The 24376-nt window shown below is 38.9% G+C and overlaps 1 protein-coding gene and 1 non-coding gene across 6 annotated transcripts in view; one reads left to right on the top strand and one right to left on the bottom strand.

The window, feature by feature from the left end:
* Positions 1-24376, top strand: part of NFIB (nuclear factor I B) — a 240665-nt gene that overhangs the window by 143259 nt on the left and 73030 nt on the right. For all 5 annotated transcript variants that reach the window (XM_030293500.1, XM_030293497.1, XM_030293496.1 and 2 more), the window contains exon 4: positions 23558-23626. In XM_030293500.1, the coding sequence (XP_030149360.1) occupies positions 23558-23626 (69 nt within the window). The remainder of the gene's footprint in view (positions 1-23557; positions 23627-24376) is intronic.
* LOC115500202 lies at positions 13176-13308 on the bottom strand. Its single transcript, XR_003964447.1, has one exon. It is a non-coding gene; the product is annotated as a small nucleolar RNA SNORA51 (small nucleolar RNA).

Here is a 24376-nt window from a genome sequence, read left to right as displayed (position 1 = left end):
CCTACTTTGCAAAAGTTGATCTGTATAGAAGTAGCACCAGGCCCAGCCTCTACAATGGTTTTAGTCTGATCACCTAGTACTACTTTTGGGAGGAAAAGATAATTTCAGAATGTCTTATAAGGCCATGAAAGAAGGAGATACTTCCATGTCTCCCCAATTACCTACCCTGTTGGGCAACAAATAAAATTAATTGAGTGCCCATGGGTTGCTGGATTCAGAATTAAATATTACATTCCAGGATACAGGGTGTGGGTTGAGTCGGCTTTAAATGGGTAAAGTCTACCATTGGCCTTGGGGAAGTTGGAAACATACACCATGCTACACCAAGGACAATAAACATCTGTCTATAGGTGGATTTTTCTGTAATGGATGTTTAATGAGCATCTATTGTATGCATGGCTCTAGGCTAGATGCTGTGGAAGGTAAAATAGCGAATGGTTTTACAGTAGTTTTGCATTACAAGTGGACCTTGCCCTCCCCACACTTTTGTTTTCATAAATACATAAAATTTTATAATTTTAATGCAGACCACTTGAGGAAGAGTCAGTGTGACAACTCCAGTGTCATGGGAGTTCAAAGTTGTGAAATACTGTTTCCAACCATTGTAGGGAGCAAGGTGGAGTGGGAAGAACATGAACTTTGGAATTAAGTTTGTCCCCCTGAATCGAGGCTTCATGTTTTACAATGATCATGAGGCCCATGAGGAGCATGAGCAAATCAGCCAACTTCTCTGGAATTCGGCGCAATTCTACCCCCACCAGTTGTAAGCATCAGATGGGAGAGCATACTTGGCAAGTAGCAGGTGTTTGGTACAAGCGAGGGCTTTTCCATCCTCCTTTCTCTTCTAGCTAGGTTCATCAAAAAGACTTCCTACAGGAAGTATCGTGTGATGCGGATCCAAATAGAAATGTGTTGATTTGTTTTACGTAGCATTCTTCTAAAAGCTTAAGATGAAATAGACAAAGTTATAGCTCAAGATAAGATACATAAGAAGAGAATGTTAGAGATTATATAAAAGAGGCAAAGAAAGATATTTTCAAGTTTTATGCGGGGTAGAATTGTAGTTTTTAGGTAGTCACTTTTGTTCTAAGGCTTTTGACATCAAAGGAGATGTGGTGTGAAATTTTGTGACACAGTTTCTAGTAGTGATATGAGAAAGGATACAAATGTATCATTAGCGATTGCTTTTCCCTTGGCAACACTTTATATCTTAGTCCTTTGTATTCACATCCTGCAAATATTTTTCCCACTTGCCTTTTTATAGTGGTCCTACTTTTGGAAGCCGCCAACTTTTCTGTCTCCATTGAAAATTTTCTGTGTCCCCTGCTTTTTCCAGCTTTCTGCATATATCACCTTTATTCATTCCTGGCAACTTACTTCTTGTTTAAAAAAATGAGTCTTTTCCCCCTCGTTCAGACACTTCCTTCAAATTAGAGTCCCACATGTCCCTTCTTCCTCATGAAAAGGACTCTAAAATTCCTCCTTAACTTCTCCCACACCTGTGCTTCTGTCTCCACATAAAATGATGCTCATTTAAGCTCATAACTTTTTATGATCCTAGGCCAGTGGTTCTTTTCCATTCTAGTCCAGCTCCAGTGTTCTTGAGCATTTATTCGATCCAGTTGACCATGTTCTACTTAAAACTCCCTTGCTTTTTTTAAAGTTTTATTTTATTATGATACGAATACTTAATATGAGATTTACCCTCTTAAGAACTTTTTAAGTGAATATAGTTACAGTGTTGCACAACAGATCTCTAGAGCTATTATTCATCTTGCTTGACTGAAACTTTAAGCCTGTTGATTAGCAACTCCCCATTTCCCCTTTACCCCAGCCCCGAACAACCACGAATTGACTCGGATTCTGTGATGTTGGCTATTTTAGATACCTCACATAGGTGGAATAGTGAAGCATTTGTTTGTCTGTGACTGGTTTATTTCACTCAGCATGTTATTTTCAAAGTTCATTCATGTTGTTGCATATTCCACAATTTCTTTTCTTTTTAAAGGCTGAATAGTATCCCCTTGTATACATACACCATACTTTCTTTGTACATTCATCTATCAATGGACATTTAGGCTCTTTCCACATGTTGGCTATTGAGAAGAGTGCCAATAGTGAACACGGGAAGGCAGATATCTCTTTAATATCTTGGTTTTAGTTCTTTTGGATAAATACCTAAGAGTGAGATTGCTGGATCATACGGTAGTATTACTTTTAGTTTTTTGAGGAACTGCCATACTTTTCTCCCATAGTGGCCGCACCATTTTGCATTCTCACCAACAGAGTGCAAGGATTTGGACTTGCCCACATTTTCCGAAACACTTGTTGCCGTTTGTTTACTTGACAATAGCCATCCTGATAGGTGTGACATGATATCGCGTTGTGATTTTTATTTGCATTTCCTGAGCAAATATGCCAGCTGGCCATCCATGTGTGTATCTTCTCTGCAGAGACCCCACTCAAATCCTTAGCCCATTTTTAAGTCACATTAGTAGTTGTTTTTGTTCTGCTTTGCTACTAAGTTGTAGGAATTTCTTTTCTAGCTCCTTCTCAGATAGGTGGTTTGCAACTGTGTTCTCACATCCCATTGGTCACAGTAACACCCTGTTAAGTGTTTTCCTTTGCTGGGCAGAAGCTCTAGTTTGATACAGTTTCACCTGCTTTCTGCTTTTGTTGCCTGTGCATTTGAAAACAGGGCCTTTTCCTAGTAACCGGGAACCATTATGTTTCCTTCCAGTTGCTTCTTCCCTTTACTTAACCAGACTTTTATCTTTAGTTCTCCATGTGTTTGCAGAACCCCCCCCCCCCCCCCGCCGTGACTTCAAGGTCATTTACCTTTTGTTATTCTCAGATATGCACCTTTGGAACAGATCTCTCTCCTGATGTTTCATGTGCCCAACTATTTTTTGGACACAGTTCCCTATACGTCCCATGGGCAGCTCGAATTTCCCAAAATTCGATTCACTGTCTTCTCTACCAGATTTGAGTTTTCCTCTGTGTGAGATAGCTTGGAGCTATCTCTTGGTTAGATAGCCCATGAGTCTTGTCTGGGGAACCCTGTTCTGACAGCACAGAGCCCGATGCGGGGCTTGATCCCAGGAACCGTGAGATCATGACCTTATAAAAGGCAAAGCTTACTACAGTTGAGTTGGAGTGAGTGTCGGGGATGGTTGGTGGTGTGTGGCAGGGAAGTTTTTATTCAACTCTGAAAGACTTGAACATACAGAGATCGGGAAGTGAGGGAGAGGGGATGTTTGCGCTTCAGTCAGAGAATAGCGTGAGCAAACACCCTAAGCAAAGGAAGAGTAGGATTTGTATGAGAAACCGTGGGCTATTGAATTTTTCAGGAGTGAAGAATGTAAGTGGAGGAATCAGAGATAATTTATACTTGTTTCTGTCTCAGGAGATCTTTTCCGTGTCCCCAAGCTGTCAGGATGCCTTTGCTCTGCCTTGTCACAGTATCTTCGTGCTTATTTCCATGATGTCCATACAACTAGAATAATGACTCAAAAGGCTGATGGGGCAAGAGTTTTCAAACTGGAGGTTATACTTTGAAATCATGCTATTTATTTTTTTTTATAGTTAATATTCATTTAGATTCACCCATCTATTTATTCTTTCTCGTGCTCTTCATTTCTTCTTATACAATTAACCTTCCATCTTGGATCATTTTCCTTTTCCTTGAAGAATTCCATTAAATATCTCTATAGTAGCAACAAATTTCTCTCGGTTTTTGCTTGTCTGAAAGCATTTTCAGGGGCGCCTGAGTGGCTCAGTTGGTTGAGCGTCCAACTTCGGCTCGGGTCATGATCTCGAAGTTGACGAGTTCAAGCCCTGCGTCGGGGCTCTGTGCTGACGGCTCAGAACCTGGAGCCTGCTTCCGATTATGTGTCTCCCACTCTCTCTGCTCCTCTCCCACTCGTGCTGTGTCTCTCTCTCTCTCTCTCTCAAAAATAAATAAACGTTAAAAAAAATTTAAAAACTCCTGATATATCACTGCTTATTGCCCACATTCTATGTCATGAGTTTAAATGCTATTCAGTATCAGACACCAGGTCCTTTTCTGTCCCTTTCTTTCATGCAATACATTGCTCTTCCTCTGCCAGGCCTTCTGTGTCCATCCTACAAAGTCTTGTTTATCCTGTAGGTCCAAACTCTTCTAGGTGTCTTATCAGATTCTCCCAGGCAGAGTGGGACACCTCTGTTTTATGTTATGTTTATATTTGCTTACACATCCCCCCACCAAGGAAACAGTTAAAATTTTCAAATGAATAATTTACTACTATAATCCAACATCTTTTTTTTTTTTTTTTCGCTTGACACACTCAAGAAAGCATAAGATGTCAGTGCTTATACACTGCTAATTCAGTTTCTTCTCTTCACTTACAAAAATGGGGCAAAGACGGTAAGTGATTTGCCCGCGGTCCCGATTAGTTACTGGCAGACGGAGGTTAAAACTCACTTTTTTTCGTGGGTCCAAAAGCTTAAGTTGGTATAATCCCACTGCATCATTAGTATTTTTTTCCTTGCTCTCCTCCCCTGCACCTGATGAATAAGGCCATTTACTGTGGTGCGATGCCTGGTGAAAAAATGAACGTTGGCCTCGTCTACGCTTGGCTAAGTGTTCACGAGCGTGCACTTCCACACAGAGAAAGAAAGGAGAAATCTTTGTGCTGAGACCCTTTAACAGGACCGAGTCTGGGCCTCCTGGCACTCACAGTGGGTGCCACACTTGAGTTCCCGGGGGCGGTTGTTACAGCCGTAGCTGCTGGGATGTGGGGGCGGTGGGTGGGGGTGAGCAGAGGATAGAGGTGAATCGTGAGTGACCCTTGCCTGAGTGGGGGTGAGTTTGGGGCACGATGTCAGCTGAGAGCCTCTGAGGCTGTGGGGTCAGGGCACTGACCAAGCAGGGGGTGTCCACTGTGACAAGTTATTGCACCTGCTAGAGCTCCGGAGCCCCCGTCTTGTCTTCTGTTCCATCTTTCCTCCAGGGTCGCGTGCTGTGCACGTGTACAGGTCAGGAGCCCACTTGGTGCACAGTCACAGGCGTGATTTAAACACAGCGGATGCTGTCCTTTCACAAAGCTCTGAGAGAAAGGACTAGCTGTGGGAGAAATGACAGCCAAACTTTTGTTTCTCCTAGCTTTATAACTGTATTGCAGGATCTTGTGGTATCTGAAACGATACCCAGTAACATAGAGCCCACGTGAAATTTCAGTATATTGATGTGGGCGCCTAGTTCCAGAAAAGTTTTAAGAGGCCTTGCACCGAAACAGGTTGCAATTTGTTAAATTGTAAAAGACCACTTTGTCTTACAGAGCAAATTTTCTTTCTTTGTTAAATACCTGGATGCCCTACAGTGAGGGTGAGGGTCCCCTTGTGAAAGAGGTGTCGCTCTTAACTAGCCCGGGTTGGGCTGTGACCGTACCCATAGCCCTAGGCAGTTGTTTTTACTCATTGCTCAAGTATCTAAGGTTCTTTTAAAAAGGACTGCCCGCATCTGAAGTTTCCTCTCCACTTAAATTCTTGTCCCTCTCCATATTTACCAGGTCTGTTTTTGCAGCATATGGCTACAATTTAATAATGCAAAGCATTCCCCTCCTCACAGCTGGAAAGCTGGGGTTGTTCTGTATCACAGATAGAGTGGACTTACTCCAGGCCAGTTAAAATCATTCAACTCCCAGAAGCTAAGCTTGCTGAATCTTCTGTCCTGCACAAAGGCACCCAGGGGATATCCACTTGCATATTAGAGCATCATGCTTGGAAAGAGGGATCGATTCTATGGTGATACGTTGCAAGCAGAATAAAATGCCAAGGAGAGAGACAGACATAGATCTACCTAAGTTTTCATCTGTTCCTGCCTTACAGAAGAAGAATGCAATTTAAAGTTATTAGGCCAAAATCCTACTCAAGTTTCATTTCTTTCTTTTTCTGTAACTGTAAAAGAATATCAAGGTGTTGCATAATTTAAGCCAAGCACTCTAATTGCGTGGCAATTAGAGTCCTGTTGGCTTTTGCACCATGTCATTGACGATAGAAGAATTTAAGGAAAAAAATCAGGTTTTGGTTTTCAACGTTGTTATAAATCTTTTTGGGTCTTTTGACTTGTGTGCTGCTCTTCAGGGACCATACACTCTTTTTTTTTTTTTTTTTTTAATTTTTAATGTTTATTTATTTTTGGGACAGAGAGAGACAGAGCATGAACGAGGGAGGGGCAGAGAGAGAGGGAGACACAGAATCAGAAGCAGGCTCCAGGCTCTGGGCCATCAGCCCAGAGCCCGACGCGGGGCTCGAACTCACGGACCGCGAGATCGTGACCTGGCTGAAGTCGGACGCTCAACCGACTGAGCCACCCAGGCGCCCCCAGGGACCATGCACTCTTTCATTTTGTTTTACATAATGGAACTTGGAACATAGTCCTGTTCGCACTGAAATATTCCTAATTCTTGAACCCAATAAAGATATTTCCCTCCCCCCACCATCCCCATTCTATCCCTTGAGCATATTCATGTCCCCAGGGCATTCAGCAGGAAGAACTGAGAAAGACCACTCGACTTGCAGATTTGATCTTATCACCATTAAAATCATTACATGCACTTGTTAATGACAGGGGCACGCTGGGGTCCCCCCCCCCCCCATATATCGTATGGTTTTATTTATGTGAAATGTCTAGAATAGGCAAATCCATAAAGACAGAAATCAGATTCGTGGTCGCAAGGGGCCTGGAGTTGTGGGAAACAGGTACACATCACTAATGAGTGTGGAGTTGCTTTTTAAGGTGATGAAAATGTTCTGGAATTAGATGGCGGTGATGGTTGTGCACCTCTCTGAATATACCAAAAACCACTGGATTTTTACGCTTTTAACATCGTATGTGAATTATATCTCGATAAGATGTAGTTTTTTGTTTGTCTGTTTGTTTGTTTAAAGTGTTTATGAGCCATTGGGAGAAAAGTGTTTGGAACTTACGGCAAGGATAGATATTTGGGGGCTCTTAACCCAGAGTCAGAGACCTCGGAGGATCAGGGAAGAGGCTCCAGGGAGCCCTGACACAGGCATAGGGTGCATTGCTCTGGGCTGCATTATATCTTGGTGAGGTCCCTAATTCTGATAAAGTTCAGAGGCCACTGGCAGGTGTGGAGGACAAGTGACATGATGTCTTGTAAGATACTGGCTCCATTGTTTATTCTGTGGCACTTTGTTTTTAATGTGGGGATTGTTAGTTTCAAAATTCGGTATTTTGGATTGTAGTCATTTCCTGAATTGAACTACTTTCTAAGCAGAACAATGCTTTCTAAGTAAGTAAGCAAGGAATAGAAAAGGTGATTGTCTTCCTCAGGGCATAATAAAGCATTCGGCTGTTTTATACTTAATATGTCCTCGTTGGTATCCAGAAATAACCCACATAAATTACACTACTTTGCATAGTGTTGACAGGAGAAGAAAGGACTATCTATGAATTTTTTGAGAGAACATGTAGAAAGATGAGCAAAGAGATTAGGAAAGGCCGTTGGTGGGGTTACTCTTAGCAGATGAGGAAGGCAAATATTTTAAAAAGAAGATAGTTGCTCCTGAATCTTAATGCATTATGATTCTCTTAAATATATTTACACTCTGTCCTTTTAACTAGAGCACTAGTTATTAGGAACTAGAGTTACTAGATTATTGTAGTAATTTTCCTACAATAGATTACTATTGTAATCTATTACAATAGTTACTATGTTATTGTAATTCTCTCTGTAGCTCATATTTTTTGCCTTGGGTCTTCATCCCTGTGAAAATCCACTGCAGGCCCACAGTGATTTCCATAATGTGCAAATCTAATTATTTTATTCTCTTCCTTGTAAGTTTCAAAAATTTCCACTCTAGGCTAAACCTAATCTTTAGCATGGCATCTAATACAGCCCTTCATGATATGGTTCCTACTTTTCCTCTCACTGCACACGAGGACCTTGCATTTAGCCTTCGCCTTAACCACGTGCCTCTCCATCGTGTCTCTGCCCATGTTGTTTTTCTGCCTAGAATGGTTGTTCCTGACACCTCATCAGTGACACTTCTCTGGGCCCTCTCTCTAGGACGGTTTGCAGTAATAGCACTTACTGCATTTTTGCCACTATTTACTTCTCTGTTTCCCTTAGTGGATTCTGCACACCTTCAGGTGAGGATTGTAATGTTCCATTTGTAAATTTAACATCTAACAGAAATACCTGGCCAGAGACCATATTTGGCAATGTTCGAAATTTATGAAATGGAGGCTTAGACCAGTAATAGGCTAAACAAACTGTAACCTGTTTGTGCAGAATGGGACCGTACCCTTCCTTGGTACTTGACCTAAGCCAGGGAAAGCATGATGTTTCATGGAAATGGGTACAGCGGGCCTTTTCTGCCTTGTGGGTACACTACACCTTGGACATGACTATTTGGGGAACGTTATGAACTCATAACTTTGCGTAGCATAGCCTGATGAATTTTGTAGGGACGTATCAGACTGAGAAATGTAATGTTAGAATACAGTGACTGATTCAGAATACCAGTCTCAGACAGATCAAAGTTTTCTTCTTTCAATCTGATGAAGTGTGAAGAAGACCTTTTTTCTGTTCTTATGTTTGTGTTTAGCGAATGTACATTAATGTTAGAGTTTACATGATCATGAATGAAGGAACAGGTAAGATGTCTTTCTAGAAGTTGCATAAAACAAATACATGACTGATTAAACGGAATGTTTCGGATTCATCTGTGATTCTTTTTATGATGTGCAAATCTTACTACTTTGTAAAAATTCGGAGACCACTGTCTATAGATCACTTGCTCAAGAAGGTCATTTTTCTCTTTATTGAGGTGTAACTGATATACAATATATTCTGTATATAGTGTATAGGCTATAGTGTGTATACCTAAACATACACACACACACACACACACACACACACACAAATATATAAAGGGGAAAAAAGGGAAAAAAATATATATATGTATCATCAATATGTATCACCATAACCAAGATGATGAGCATTTCCGTCAATCTCAGAAGTTCCCTCTGACCACTTCAAAATCCATTCCTTTCTCTACCCCCATCCTCAGATGACCTCTGACCTGCTTTCTGTCTAGTTTACATTTCTAGAATTTTATATAAGTGATATCCTACAGCATGTATCCTTTTGTGTCTAGCTTCTTTAATCTAGCATGAAAACCATGCTTTATCCGTGTGATTACATTTATCAATAGTTTATTGGTTTTTATTGCTGAGTAGTGTGCCATCATATGGATATACCACTTATGGTGTGAGGTGAGCGTTGATATCCTTTTTAAAAAATATATATGATATCTAGTTAATCCACACCATTTGTTTAAAGACATTTTTTATTCCCCCATTGAGTTACATAGCTACTTCTCAAATAGCGACAATCACATACTTATGTGTCCATTTATGGTTCATCTCATTGGACCTCATACGGTCCTGATCTGGTCTCTATGTCTTCTCTTTTCCCAACATCAAAGTTTTTTCTTATTTTCTCTATGTTTGTGATGTCTTTATAATAAGTTTTTTTTTAAGTTATTTTCTTTTAGATCCTGTGTATTTTCATATAAATAGGATCAGCTTGTCAAATTCTCAAAAAAAAAAAAAAAATTCAAAAAACAAAACAAAGCAAAAAACCCTACTAGAATTTTGATTGAGAATGGTGAGATTTAAAGCTAGGCCTTTCTGGGGCGCCTGGGTGGCGCAGTCGGTTAAGCGTCCGACTTCAGCCAGGTCACGATCTCGCGGTCCGTGAGTTCGAGCCCCGCGTCAGGCTCTGGGCTGATGGCTCGGAGCCTGGAGCCTGTTTCCGATTCTGTGTCTCCCTCTCTCTGTGGCCCTCCCCCGTTCATGCTCTGTCTCTCTCTGTCCCAAAAATAAATAAACGTTGAAAAAAAAAATTAAAAAAAAAATAAATAAAGCTAGGCCTTTCTGGCACACAGCAACATGACTGTCATTGGCTATCTAATGTAAAGTCCACATGACCTGCTTAACTTCGGATCCAGTTTCTCCTAGTTCTCCACTAAAATTTCCATTAGGATATGTAAACACTGAACTTTTTTTTTAAGCACACTAAAACTGAGACGAAAGGATAACTTTTATTTAGCTAGAAGCTTAGAGGCTTATCTCATAATTACATGAACTGTAGAGTTAGACTGAATTTAAAAATTGGTGGTTTTCCTCTGTTACATCTCACAACAAGACAGCAGTGTTGGTTCCTTGAGAAATTGTGGACATTTAAGTTTGATTCTCCCCTACTGTCATCCCCTAGGTTCAGAGATTTTCCTATATTAACTTAAAAGGCTAGAAACCCAGAGAACAACAAGGTGAGGAAATGTGGCACGAAGAGGGAGTGAGGAGGAAGTGTGTGGGAACACATCTAGCAATCTGCTTCCATTTCCTGATGCAAATCCTTAAAAAAATTGTCTACTCTGGGCCAGAGTCTAACTCCTTCGTACCATAGAGAAGACCCTTTGAAACTCAGTCTCATCTGCCCTTCTAGAGCTGCACATTATAGAAGGTGAGAGGTTTCATGTCCTACCTGGTAGGATCTTACACAGCTCGGTGATGGAGTGAGAAGAAGCTCATGAGATGAAAACCAGCAATCGTTGGGAATTGGCAAGGAGCTACGCTTACCAACTTTCACCACCACTGCCGTTACTTCAATACTGCCATTCGCAATAAACATTTATGGAACCCTAAGCACTTTATATGCGCTTTCTTATTTAATCTTCAAATCGTTGAGTTCAGGATTATTTTTATAATTCCTGTTGTACAAATGAGAATGGAGGGGTAGAGACTTTAAGTATTTATTCAAAGTCATTAATAAAAAAGCACATTTGGAAAATGAGCTGAGATAGATAGAGTTCACAGTGCTTAGCACACAGTCTTGCTTATAATAAACACCCAACAAATGATAGCAGCTATTATATTATCAACATCATCATTGTTATTATTTATTTATATTTGTTTATGTTATATTTATATTATTTATTTATATTTATATTATAATTAGAAATTATATTTATATATTATATTGTTTATTTATATTTTATAAATAAATATTATATATTTATATTTATAATATTTATATTATTTATTTATATTAAATATATAATATTATATTACTTATAATATATTATTTATATTAAAATATATTATTTATATGTATTGCATTTATATATTATATTATATTTATTTATATATTATAAATCAAATCTTCTCATATTTCTATTTCCTTATTTTCTCTTACTTTCTGTCATATTCCGTGTCTCTTATCTTCATATTCCCCTCCTCTCTTATTTCTCCTATCCTCTTGTTTCTCTTCTCTTCCCTCTCTTTCTCCTTCTCTCTCCTTCTCTTCCCTTTCTCTTTCTCTCTCCTCTCGTCTCTCTTTCTCTCCTCTTTCTTTCTCTTACTTCTTTCCCTCTTCTTCTCTTTCTCTTCTTTCTTTCTCTTCCCCTTCCACTTTCTCTTCCTCCCCTTTTATAGCTAATAAGTGACAAGACAGGAATTCAGATCCAATCACGTCAATTCTGGAGCCCTCAATCTCACCCATATGGAAATCTTTACTTACCATATCCAAGGGGAAGCCACTTTTCTGAGGCAAACCCTAATTCGCTATAGACTACGCTCTAGGAAAAAGAAAACAGTCACAAGAGTATGCCCTTGGTGAGAACATGGGGAAAGGTACATCATCAAGAAGAACGCATCTTTGAAAATGAAGCCTTGAAGAAAATCTTAGGGAAAACAGTTTGCTTACTTCGAAGAAAGGACTTGCATGGGAAAATGAACAGATAAAAGAACGGCTTCAGGGAACAAAGTGCCGTGTTAGATAAGCAGCAATAGCAAGAAAACTGAAGTCGTTTTCATAAAAATAAAGTCTGCATTATAAGAAATAAGAAACAGAATTGATATTGTGGAAATAATCACTGATACAGAGGGCAAACTCTAAATATTTGCTCCAAAACCAGAAGAAAAGAACAGAGAAGTTAAAATAATGACTAAAAAAGAAAAAAAGTTTATGGTGGGAGAATTGAAAATTTAATATTAGTTTAGGTGTTCTTGGTGAGAAATCAGAGCATTTAGGAGAGAAATAGAATCAAAGACAAGTTGGGACGCAGGGTGGCTCAGTCAGTTAAGCGTCCGACTTCGGCTCAGGTCATGATCTCAAGGTTCGTGAGTTCAAGCCCTGCGTTGGGCTCTGTGCTGACAGCTCAGAGCCTGCTTGGGATTCTCCCTCTCTCTCTCTCTGCCCCTCCCCTGCTCACGCTCTGTCTCTCTCTCTCTCAAAAATAAATAAACATTAGGAATAAAAAGACAAGTTAAGAAAATTTTAATGAGCTAAAAATGATCTAAGCATTTAGATCAAAAGGACTAACTATATGTAGCAAATGATAATAGTATCTACATGCATCATGTTGAAATTTTTGTATTTTGTGGATGAAAAAGAGAATCTTGTAATCATCCTGGAGGAAAAATAAGTTACCCGCACTTTTTTTTTTTCTGTTGGTCAACATTAAATAACAGAAGACTGGGGGAAAACTTAGAAGTATGATGAAATTTTTTTTTTCAGAGGGAGAGAGAGTGCATGTGGATGAGCAGGGGAGGGGCAGAGAGAGAGATTGAGAAAGAGAGAGAGAGAGAGAGAGAGAGAGAGAGAGAGAATCCCAAGCAGGCTCCACACTCAGCATGGAACCCATTGTGGGGCTCAATCCCACAACCATGGGGTCATGACCTAACCTGAAATCAAGACTCGGATACTCAACTGACTAAGCCATCCAGGCGCCTCATGATGAAACTGTTTTTATGTTTAAGGAGTTTTATATGTAGTCAAAGACAATAGAAATATATTCCTTATTATTTGTCACCTTTTGTTTTATAGAGTCTCTTATTTTCTTTGTAAAAATGTTCCTTGCAAACCTATACCAACTAATGAAGTGATACACCAAAATAAAACATTTTAGGAACAGGAAATTCTCAGATATATCCCTATAGATATGAATATAGCTATAGATGTAGACTAACAATGAGAATAGTAATCAATTGAACAGAATTATACCTAAGTAATTATTATTCTGAATAAGATTACAGACATAAATACCAAAGTAAGAGAAAGAAAGTAATTTTTTTTTAATTTTTTAAATTTTATTTTCCATGTCTCCCCATTCACAATACAGACCAGGCACAAAGCACCTGGGCTGGGGTGTATATGGGTGGATTTACTCTGTCTCCTCTTTCTGTACGGGCAGTGTAAGAATGCAGCCTGTGGTAAGCACCAGGAGGCTCAAAAAGTAATTCTTGAAAATATGTATATAAACGAGAATTTAGTGACAATTATCTGAGTTCCAAATTCCAGATTGTGGTTTTTTTTTAATGGCAAAATAGTGGTATTTTAGTGGCAAAATACAAATAAAATTAGATTTACCATCTTCATCATTTATAAATGTACAGTTTCATAGTGTTAAATTCGTCTGTATTGTCACACAGCCAATCTCCAGAACTTTCTCACCTTGCAAAACTGAAACTTTGTATTCTCCACCCCCCCTTCCCTCATTCCCTCATCCTTTGAAATCTACCGTTCTGCTTTGTTTCTATGAGTTTAACTTCTCTAGATACCTGCCTCATCTAAGGGAAATCAGAGAGTTGTGTGTTTTGTGTTGTTTTGTTTTGTTTTACTGATTTATTCACAGATTACATATTTAAGGGCTTGAGGGTGCTGAGTCTGAATGGCAGATTCGTTTTCTTTTAGGGCAGCTTGTTATGTTTTGCTAAACAGTCAATTAATTGCTCTTACCTCTATTTTTACTTAGATCTGTCATTAGGAAAGCCTGCTTTTCTTTTCTTGTTGCTGCCAAGTGCCTTTTCAGCATCAATTGATAAGGTCGTGTGTTTTTCCTTTTTTTCGTTATCATATTGATAGATTTTGTAAGAGTGAATCTCACTCATACATGGAATAAAACCCTAATGAGAATGGTGTCCTGTTTTTTTGGAAAACATTGCTATACTCAGTTTGAATATATGAATTTGAATATATTCCATTTTCTTTAGGACCTTTGAAGTTGCATTTATATGCGTGGTTGGTTTTTGGGTGATTTGTTTGCTTGCTTTGGCTTGACAAGGGAGGTTGCACATTTAGTTATTTAAGTTTTGCTGGTCTGATAAAGGCTCATGAGAGAGCTTTCTTCATAAGGAGCCTTGTCACCATTTGCTAAAGGCTGGGAGAGAATAAATATCCTTGGAATTTCAAGGCTACAGAAAAGATAAAATCCAGCTCGACACTGTTCCATACCTGGTGCCATTTTAAAGGTGGTTTTTAAATCACCTTTTGACTCTCTTCTAGGCTTTTCCAATTTTAAAGTGCATATGAATCACCTGTGGTCTTGTTAAGCTGCAGACACTGATTCCGAGGGTCTGGGGTTGACCCTGAACTTCTGTGTGCCTACCAAGCTCCCCAGTTACGCCAGAGCTGTTGGTTGTGGGACCACATTTTGAACAGCAAGATGCTAACCCAGTGGTTCGCAGACTTTGCTGCCCATTTGAATCACCAGGGGAACTTTTAGAACATCCTTATGTCTAGGACACATCCATACCAATTAAATCAGAATTGCTGGGAGCCAAGCCTAAGTTGTTTTTCAAGAACCCCAGGTGGTTCCAATGATCAGCAAATTTTGGGAACCACTGCAGGAGGGGTAATTGGTCTATTCAGGTTTCCACTTTGCTCAATTTGGGTTACTTTTATTTTAGTAAGTAATTGCCCATTTAAGTTTTCAAAGCTGTGGTCAGTAAGTTTCATGTGTTATTCTCTTATAATTTTTTGTTAATGTATTTGGTTTCCATGGTTATGTTTCCCTTCTATTCTTTTTTTTTTTTAATTTTTTTAACCTTTATTTATTTTTTTTGAGACAGAGACAGAGCATGAACAGGGGAGGGTCAGAGAGAGGGAGACACAGAATCCGAAACAGGCTCCAGGCTCTGAGCTGTCGGCACAGAACCCGACGCGGGGCTCGAACTCACAAACCGTGAGATCATGACCTGAGCTGAGGTCGGTTGCTCAACCGACTGAGCCACCCAGGCGCCCCATCCCTTCTATTCTTATATATTTTTGCTTTTACTTTTTTCCCTTAATGAGGCTTGCAAATGATTTTTCTGTTTTGCTGGTCTTCTCAGAAAATCATCTTCCCTTTTTATTCTTTTATTTTAAATATTTCTCTTTTTGGAATTTATTAATTTCAGCTTTTATCTTTAATTCCCTTTTTAACTTTTCCTGGATTGTTTTGTTATTCTTTTGATCTTATGGTAAAGTGATTTTTCCTTTTGTCCTTTTCATTGCTTTCTATAGTTTATCATTTTTTCTTTTGGCATTCTGTTTGATCCATAGCTTATAATCTTAATTTTTAGGTACTTCAGAAAATTTGGTCACTTTTTATTTTTTCCCTTTAATCTATTTACTAAAGACAAAACAGTATAACAGTTTTCTCCTTGGCCAGTGACATGATCAACTCTTATAAAATGTCTGTGGGCATAGTAACAAAGCACGGTTTGTATTTGAATGATTTGAAGTTAGTCATTGTCTAATAGTCGTGTTCAATTCTAAAAGAATCACCACTTACATCTCTAAAAGAGATGTACTCAAAATTCTCACTATAATTGTGTTTTTTATCAAGTTTCTTGTGTTTTAATAGTTTTTGTATTATGCATTTCCCCCACAATATTGTTCGGAGCATGTACGGTGTATGTTTAATTTTCTGTATTATGTATGCCTGGTATCCATTCATAATGTCCTTTATCTCATTTATTGTAATTCATCTTAAATTCTACCTTAACCACTGCTAATTGGCACTGCTTATTTTCGGTTTGAATTTGCCTGACTCCCCTCGCATCCCATTTGACTTTCGACTTTCTGTTCTTGTTATCATTTTGTCTTAAATGTGTTCCTTAAAAATAGATGAATTTTATTTGCTTCCGTTGCTCTAATGCTCTTTATGGGATAATTCTGTCTACTTACCTTTGTGGTAAGGGTCGATATGCTTGATTTTACTCCTTCTGTTTTTCTTTATATTATTTAGGTTTTTCATCTTATGTCCCTAGTTTTGTTGTCTTCCCGTGTTTTGGTTTTCCCTTTGTTAATTTGGGGAGTTCCACCTTCCTTTTCCCTGCTCTTAAAATGAAATACCTCTCTTTATTATAATTGGAAAACAACGACAGTTTTCATATTGACTCCTAGATACTCTGATTACCATCTGGATTTTAGAGAAGACAAACATCGGGTGTAGAAAAGTTGCTTAACTTGCCTTAGCTTTACATAGTAAGTGGTGGCGCTGATCTTTTAGTATAGTTTAACATAATGTAACATTAATTACAGTCTATTTTATGATAATATTATCGTAAAAGAATTTTAATTTAATGTAATTTACTCTGTGTAAAAATACACAGAGTCTGCTTAGGAAACCATGAAATGTGTGTGCTGATAAACTTTAAAATATGAAAGAATTGATGATTTTCTTGGAAGGTATATAATAATATTGCCTCAAGACCAGAAAACAAGAGTAAAGCAAATTCATGAAAGACTCAAAGTTTTGTCTTCTTTGAACCAGATTATGAGAAGATATTTTACCAGTGAGTTTTTCCAAACTTTCATGAACTTTTCATGTTTTCTTTTTTGTGTGAAAAATGACTGTTATCCAGACCATTTTATGAAGCATGCATATAACCTTGGTGTGAAAAGTTCGCAAATAAAACAAAACCCCCCCACAAGAGTATACCAGCTACATACTGGTATATGAGAATTTGGAAGAAACTGTTAGCAAAACAATTTAGCAATAAATTAAAAGAGCTACCTTCCGTGGATAAGCAAAGACAGTTTAATCTAAGAACTCAGTAATATGTAACACAATAAATGCTTTAAGAAAAAAAAAAAGGGGATAATTTCTACTAATGCCAAAACAACATCTAATAATATTCAATAACCATTCTGATCAGTACACTTTTAAAAACTCTGTGAAAACTAGGAATAAGTGAATATATAAAATGATGAGAAACAAAATCACTTATTAATAGCCAGCGTTACCATTAACTGTGAAATTCCAGCATTAATCTCATTAATATTAGGAATAAAATATTCCCGCTAGCACAATTCCTATTTTACATATTTTTAATGTTTGTTCCAAGAGAGAATGCATAATGTCTGCACAATTCCAACTTTATTATAATTAAATAAATGAAGCTTATTACATTATCGTAATGATATCTTTTCTCTATCAACTTGCAACAATTAAAACAAGTCCCCATTAATATGAGTAATATGTAATTCTGGGCAGTAGGGTGGTGACATGGACAGGCTCATTCTGCCCAAGGGAGTATACGTTGGCAAAAGTCTTCATGGAAGGCAGCTTGACGGTTTTTAACCAAGAGCTTGAAAAGAGTTTATGTCCTTTGACCCAATAATTCCACTTCTGGGAACTCCGGCCTAAGGAAATCATGAGAACCGCTGACAAAGATTTGTGTGCGACTACGTTAATGGCAATTCTGTTTATAATATTAAAAAAAAAAAGGGAAATAACCTAAAATGCCAAAAAAAAAAAAAAAAGGAGAATGGTCAAATAAAGTATAACCAGACAGTGTAATAATGTACAGGCATTAAAATCACGCTCTTGAAAACCTGTTTAATCTAAAGGGAAAGATACAATGTTAATTAGAGAAAAAGCAGGATACAAATTTATTAACTTTTGATCTCAGTTTTTGAAAACACATTTGTCTATGTTATATATATGCAGGAATAAGTTTAGTGGACTGGAAGGAAATACTAAAAAACAAATAACATAAATACTACATTAACATAGTATTATCAGAGTGTGTTAGAGTCAGAAATTGCTGTCTCTCTGTTGAATCACTTAAATCACCAACAGGGACATTTCATATTGAAGGATGAAATTAATTCTAAATTAGTACTGGAATGCGAACCTCGGCCATAGACCGAGGTTCAATCTCTGTGCAGAGAATCATTATCTTTGCAATGATTAGTATGTCTATTTCCAAATCACAGTTTCCATTCTTAACCATGGACAGTTCAGACCAGTCGAGAAACTGCAGATAAAGCCATGCCTTACAACACCACTACCAGAAGGTCCCAGTAGGTTAGTTGTGGTATCGGAAGTCATATGAAGATTGGCGAAGAGCTAGTGTAAAATAATCTTATCTTCTCCCCTTCCACATCCATAAACAAAAGCACTGAGTCGTCTTTTACACTCTGTTGAAGGGAGTGAACAATGGGAATTAGAAGCCTGGAAAATGCCTGGGAGATACCTCGGGGTCCTGTTCTTTCTCCAAACAATGCAAGAAAACTAACTGGAGAAGAGCTATGTAAAAAGTGGAACCTAAGGGGCGCCTGGGTGGCTCAGTCGGGTAATCATCTGACTTAGGCGCAGGTCACGATCTCCTGGTTTGTGAGTTCGAGCCCCGCATCGAGCTCTCTGCTCTCAGTATGGAGCCCTCTTCAGATGGTTTTCCTCTTCTCTCTGCCTCTCTCTCTTAAAAATAAACATTTAAAAAAAGAAAAAAAAAGTGAAACCTGAGCATTGCAGTGGGCTTCAGAGGTGCTTTTATTCAATTTCCTACTCTAAGTGGGAATTCTTAAATCTAATGGGGGGTTTTTAGAGGCTTTGGGAGCCTCCCCCACCTCTATAGACACAAGTTTCCTCATCTGTAAAATGGTAGCATTTACATGACAACTGGTAGGTTCGTAATTATGAACATTATGTGAATTGATGCTTTTTAAGATCTTAGTGCAGTAGCTTGGCATGTGTTGGTTGTTATTACCTTTGCAAAGTTTCACATTCCTTTCTAGGACTTTTCTTATTGGATGACAAATCTGTTTATTGAGCCAAAACACAGTTCCTGGAAATACGCAGAATAAGTCTTATCCAACATCTACATTAACAGTCCTTCTAATACTTGAAGACAGCTTTCATGAATTTAATAACTGCTTTCTGTGGTTTTTTCTTTTTTAATTTCAAGAATAGAACACAGTAGACTATAAAAATGAGCGTTATCAGTTTTCCTTTGGATTTTCTATGTAAATGTTGTTTAACATTCAAATGGAGCTGATTATAATTTGAGATATTAACAGTTAGATATGCCATTGTGTCCCTTTGTGATTGTTTGTAAAGGAGGTTAAACACTATATTAACTTCTGAGTAGTGATTTATTGTTGCTTTTGTTAGAGAAAAATAAAAAAAGAAGTAAAATAATATAATTTGATATTGCCTTTGAGAATTTTCAGTTTGCAGAGGTCTTTATTTCCTACTCAATTTTATTTTTTAAAAAGCATTACATGTAGTGTAAATACAGCATCACATAAATGCCGAGTTGTTCTTTGCTTCTTGGCTTAAGCTGTTGTGTAATCTTGCTCTGTAACCATTAAGCAGCTGCTGTGCCTCAGAGATGCTCATATTTCCTTTAGTAGATGAAGGGAATTTACTATATGAATGTCTCCAAATTGCTTTAAAATCGTTGGCCTTTGTGTCAGCTATTTACATTCACAGTGGTCCACGTAACACATGAAAACCATGTTTCTGGAAGGCCCCAGCAGCCGGGAGGTTACAGATGGGGCTGTGTTAATAGTAATAACCTGCATTTTGCTGAGTCTCATCCTCTGTACTATCACAGGGCTCCTGACACTCTGCGTGACTCCCCCGGTTATTTTGCCAGAAGTATTGTTTCTTATACGCTTCCTTGTATGCTATTAGCTATCCAGCAACTATGCCATCCACTGCTCCTTTTCTTTACCCTTCTCATCTTGGGTAAGTCTGTCCATTGTAAGGCTGTGTGTGCTGTGTGCCAAGAGGAGTGAAGGAGACAGCCGCCTCCTTCAGGTGCTTCTCCGAGGCTACCCCATTGCCTGATCCATCCCAGCCCCCACTCCCCTAAGGTCATGTTGGTAAGCAGCACCGCTCATCCTAGGGAGCCCTCCTTTCAATGAAGTCTCACTATGCCCCATGCAGGAGTGGAGCCCAGTGGGACCTATGTGTGGCGCAATATGTTCTGACATATTTTCATTGCCTTTCATAGTTTCAGCAGAATAACTCTTTCAGATTTCCTTGTAGATTCAAATTCCTTGGAACATGAATTGGAGGTGAGGAATGGAGAAACACCACGCTACATTCTGAATTGCCTGCCCTTTCCTATGAGACGGTCATTGTATTTGTGTGTGTGTGTGTGTGTGTGTGTGTGTGTGTGTGTGTGTGTGACTGCCTTACTGTCTTCTTGCTGGTAGGATTAGCTTGAGGGGCCTCCTCCCTCCCTTTTGATTTGGTTCTTGATGTCCACACACCATTTCATCTTCATGGGCATGACCAAAAAGCAAGTGAAGCCTTGGCTACTCGCTGGGGTCATAAGGAAGGGAACTGCACATGAGATTTACATATGGAGATGTTACTACATGACATGTGATATAATTTATATAAATATATTGAGATGTTCACTTTTCACTTGTTCATCAGTTTATTTTACAAATATTTTTGAACTCTGACTCTTTAAACACTTCTAGTTTCTTGATAGTTCCTTTGTGGTAAATGCCTAAAATTAGACATTGGTATATAACAAAGTCAAAGATCTAATCTGATGGTAATCATTGTTCTTTCCCATTCTACCCCAAAGCCTGAATAAACTCCTCAGCACAAGTTCCAGAGAATAGCAAGAATCAGCACACTTATCCTTCTATCTTTAGCCATCTGTGCCTACCTTGTTATATAATTACTAAGATGTTCATTTGTGACCCTGTTCCAAAAGGTTAAACTTTAACCTTTTGTTCCATAAGCATTTACCTAGCCGTTACTGTATCTGTGTAGGCACTGAGTTAGTTGTTAAGGGGGATTCAGAGATGAACAAAACCCAGTCGCTCTCCCAGATAAGGGAGCTGATAATCCAATAAGGACCACAAGACTTGAAAACACATGTCTGGGAAACTCGAATGTGAGAAGTGATGTAAAGTAAGCACAAACTAGGTGCTACGTGAATTCAGCAGAAAAAGATTATTTCTGGCTGGCGCAAGGATGGGGAGAGGAGGGCGGAGGAACAGGTTCGGGAGCAGATGGCAGTTGAGGTGGACACTGAAGGATGAGAGCAGAGCCTACAGACAGACAGCCTTCTGATCGGAGGGAGGGAACCGCGTGAGAAAGATAGGAGGGCATTTACAGAGCACCTTTGGGTGAGGACAGACACGCTTGTCCGTTTGGTTAAGTACATGAACCGCCATCATGATACATAAGCTCTCCGTATTTAATCTATTTGCCAAATATAAAATTTTACACGGGGGCGCCCGGGTGACTCAGTCTGTTACGCGTCAGACTCTTGATTTTGTCTCAGGCCGTGGTCTCATGGTAGTGAGATCGAGCCCCACGTCCGGCTCTGCACTGGCAGCGTGGAGCCTGCCTAGGATTCTCTCTCCCTCTCCCTCTCCCTCTGCCCCTCCCCTGCTCATGCTCTCTCTCTCTCAAAATAAATAAATGAACTTAAAAATTTTTCACATGTACCTTATATAGAATACAGTATAATTTGTTATACTTCACAAAGACTGTTTGTTGTTTTATACGATGATAACCTAGCATGGTTCAGAAAATTGAAAATGTGTTTTCCGGAAACCACACGAAGGAGGTCGATGTCTTTTTTTTTGTTTTCATGGCTTATGCACCTGTACGGTGTAGGCTACCTCAACATTTCTCAATAATCGCTGAAATGAGTTCAACCAGGTGAACAATTAAGTTGCTCAAGCAGTAAGAGTTTCTTAAAATACAGATGCATAAAATGAGGACGTTTGGTTATTACCCTCTTCAAAATGTATGTAGTTTTTCAGAGTAACGACTTAATGTGACACCTGAGTTTTGTCCCCGGCTGAGATCTCATAATTCCCTCTCACTCTTTCTTTTGTTCTGTTTCTAAGGAAGGTGGACGGTGGGTATAATACCGTGTTCAGACATGCTTGGCTCCTTGGTTCACAACAGTGAAACATATATGCCCGTTGAATGATCTTTGGTCTCTTCATGCTATGTACAGTTCAAAAGTGGTGTGATAGCTTTTGTTCTGGTAAAATTTCTAAATCAAGATTTACAAATAAGTTGAGACTGTCTGGAACCCAGTGTGTGTAACTCAACGTACAGGTGATTGTTGACCCAACTGGCCAATCCTAACTTACTGGGAGGGAGCATTTAATCAGTGCCTTCGGTCACTTACCATTCATAGCAATTTTAGGATCTCTGATTTATAAATGAGGAATAGGAGACAGCAAGAGTCTAATAACGTGACCACGATTCCACACTGGTAACATGTGGTTGGGAGTCAAATCCCAGCCCCTTGACCTGAGTGCTCCCTGTTGCTAAACCACCTATGACTCACATTCCTGCCCTGATTCCAGGCTCTTGGTCAGCCCTAAAACTCTGTAAAATCTGATCCAGTTGCCCGTTCTTGGAATCTAGAGTTTGGTTTCCTGAAAGCATTTGAATTCTGAGGGTTTTCAGACTTTTCTTATTCTCTTCCTGGGGAGCAGAGAGTAACCATAACCCTCCTTCCGGTATTCTCTCCCTCTTCACCCTCAGTACATCTCCTTCACATAAACGAGAAGCCAGGGACATGACTGGTATTTGTGGGCCATAGCTTGACCACATACCACCCAGGACTGAACTTACTCAGGCTCGTGGACGGTGGGCCACAGTCACTGTGGACCCTGTACTTGGATGTCCCAGAAGGGTCATGTGGCATTCCTGGAGGCCTGGATTTAGGACCATTTCCTTAAATAATAATAATAACAACAACAATAATAATATAATAGTAATAATAATAATAATAATAATAATAATAAATTAATAAATAAAAAGTACCCGGATCTTGAAATGAAGGGAGTTCCAGGAAGTAGTAGCAAGAGTGAGAGAGCAGTGAAATCATGTGAGGTTTATCAAAGGTGCATGGAAATAGGTCTATGCAAAGTATTTGCAGTATGTACAAGTTCTACTTTTGTGTGATTCATGACCCTGGAACAAGGGTGGGGGAGTGCTGGTAACGGCAGCTCACTCTTCTTTAATCAGGGAAGGATTTGTGAAAGAACAGTGGTTTCGAGAGACCTTTGAAGTAATTCCAACAAGGTTCTAATTGTGGTTGTGGTTTTCCTTTTTCTTTCTTTCTTTTCCTAAATGGGTAGACTTTAGTCTCCCAGGTGCTACCGAGCTGAGTGCATCAGTAGGAACCCCTGAGCCTTCATTGTCTGTGCATGGGCCATGGCAAATAAAACCGTAGCCATTGCCCTGTATATTTAGAAAGCTGAGGAAAAATTTTCCTGGGAAATTATTTGGCATCTAAACGTTTCACTTTTGTTTAAACAGACCCAGATTTTATTCAAAGAGTTTTGCTTTTACTGGTCTTTGTTACAAGCATACCTGGGTTTCGTTCTAACCTTTGGTTTCAAAACACTTGAACAAATTCTAGTGTTTAATCATTTATTTGCTTCCTGCTTACGCTGATCTTTTTCCTCTTGATACTTGTTTTCAGGTTACCTGGAGGATAGTTTTGTAAAATCTGGAGTCTTCAATGTATCAGAACTTGTGAGGGTATCCAGAAGTAAGTAAATTGTTTTCTTATTATTTAATTATACGGTATGATTTAACATATTTTATATCTTGAAACTTAAATACAATATTAAGAAAATTTGAGTGTTAAATCTCCGTCTTGCTGATAAAATCATCAGTGAGTCTATTTTGTCTGATTTTCCAAAATATTTGCATTTAAATCCTCAAATTTTGGAGTACAAAAGTTATTTGGGGGTTGCTCTGATTGCTGTGTTATTGGTATCCATTTAATTCACTGCTCGCTCTGTGACCATAGATGGTCATTTATATCAAAGGAAGCGTGATTAATTCAATGTGCTCCATTTTGTTATGATAACCCACATAAGTTTCCTGTCGATAAGTGCTTTTTCATTTTACTAACATTTTGGTGGAGACTTGGAGATGTACAGGATATACACAGTAACATGCAGCGTGGAGAGGGATGCAGAAATTAATTTTGCAGATTGTCGTTTGGATATAGATAGAAAGCATTGTTATCCGAAACAATGTCCAATTGTTTTAACTGGCCACCTCACCTGAGACAGCATTCTTGACAGGCCGGATGCGATTTTTCTCCGGGAAGTTCACCTGGCCAGCTAGTTACCTAGGCCAAAGAGTAGTTTTACTGACTCAACTTTTTACTTATTGCTGATGGGTACAGAGGTAGCTCTTAAGGCACGGCTGATTGTTAAAGGAGGGGACTCATTTCTTCTTGCTCTCTTCTCCGATTTAGCTTATTTGTGTAACTTTGAAGGCTGTTCAC

This window comes from Lynx canadensis, chromosome D4 (genome assembly GCF_007474595.2).
Source record: "Lynx canadensis isolate LIC74 chromosome D4, mLynCan4.pri.v2, whole genome shotgun sequence".
Taxonomy (NCBI): domain Eukaryota; kingdom Metazoa; phylum Chordata; class Mammalia; order Carnivora; family Felidae; genus Lynx; species Lynx canadensis.
The sequence above is the reverse complement of the archived record's forward strand: the minus strand, read 5'-3'. Positions and strand labels throughout refer to the sequence as shown.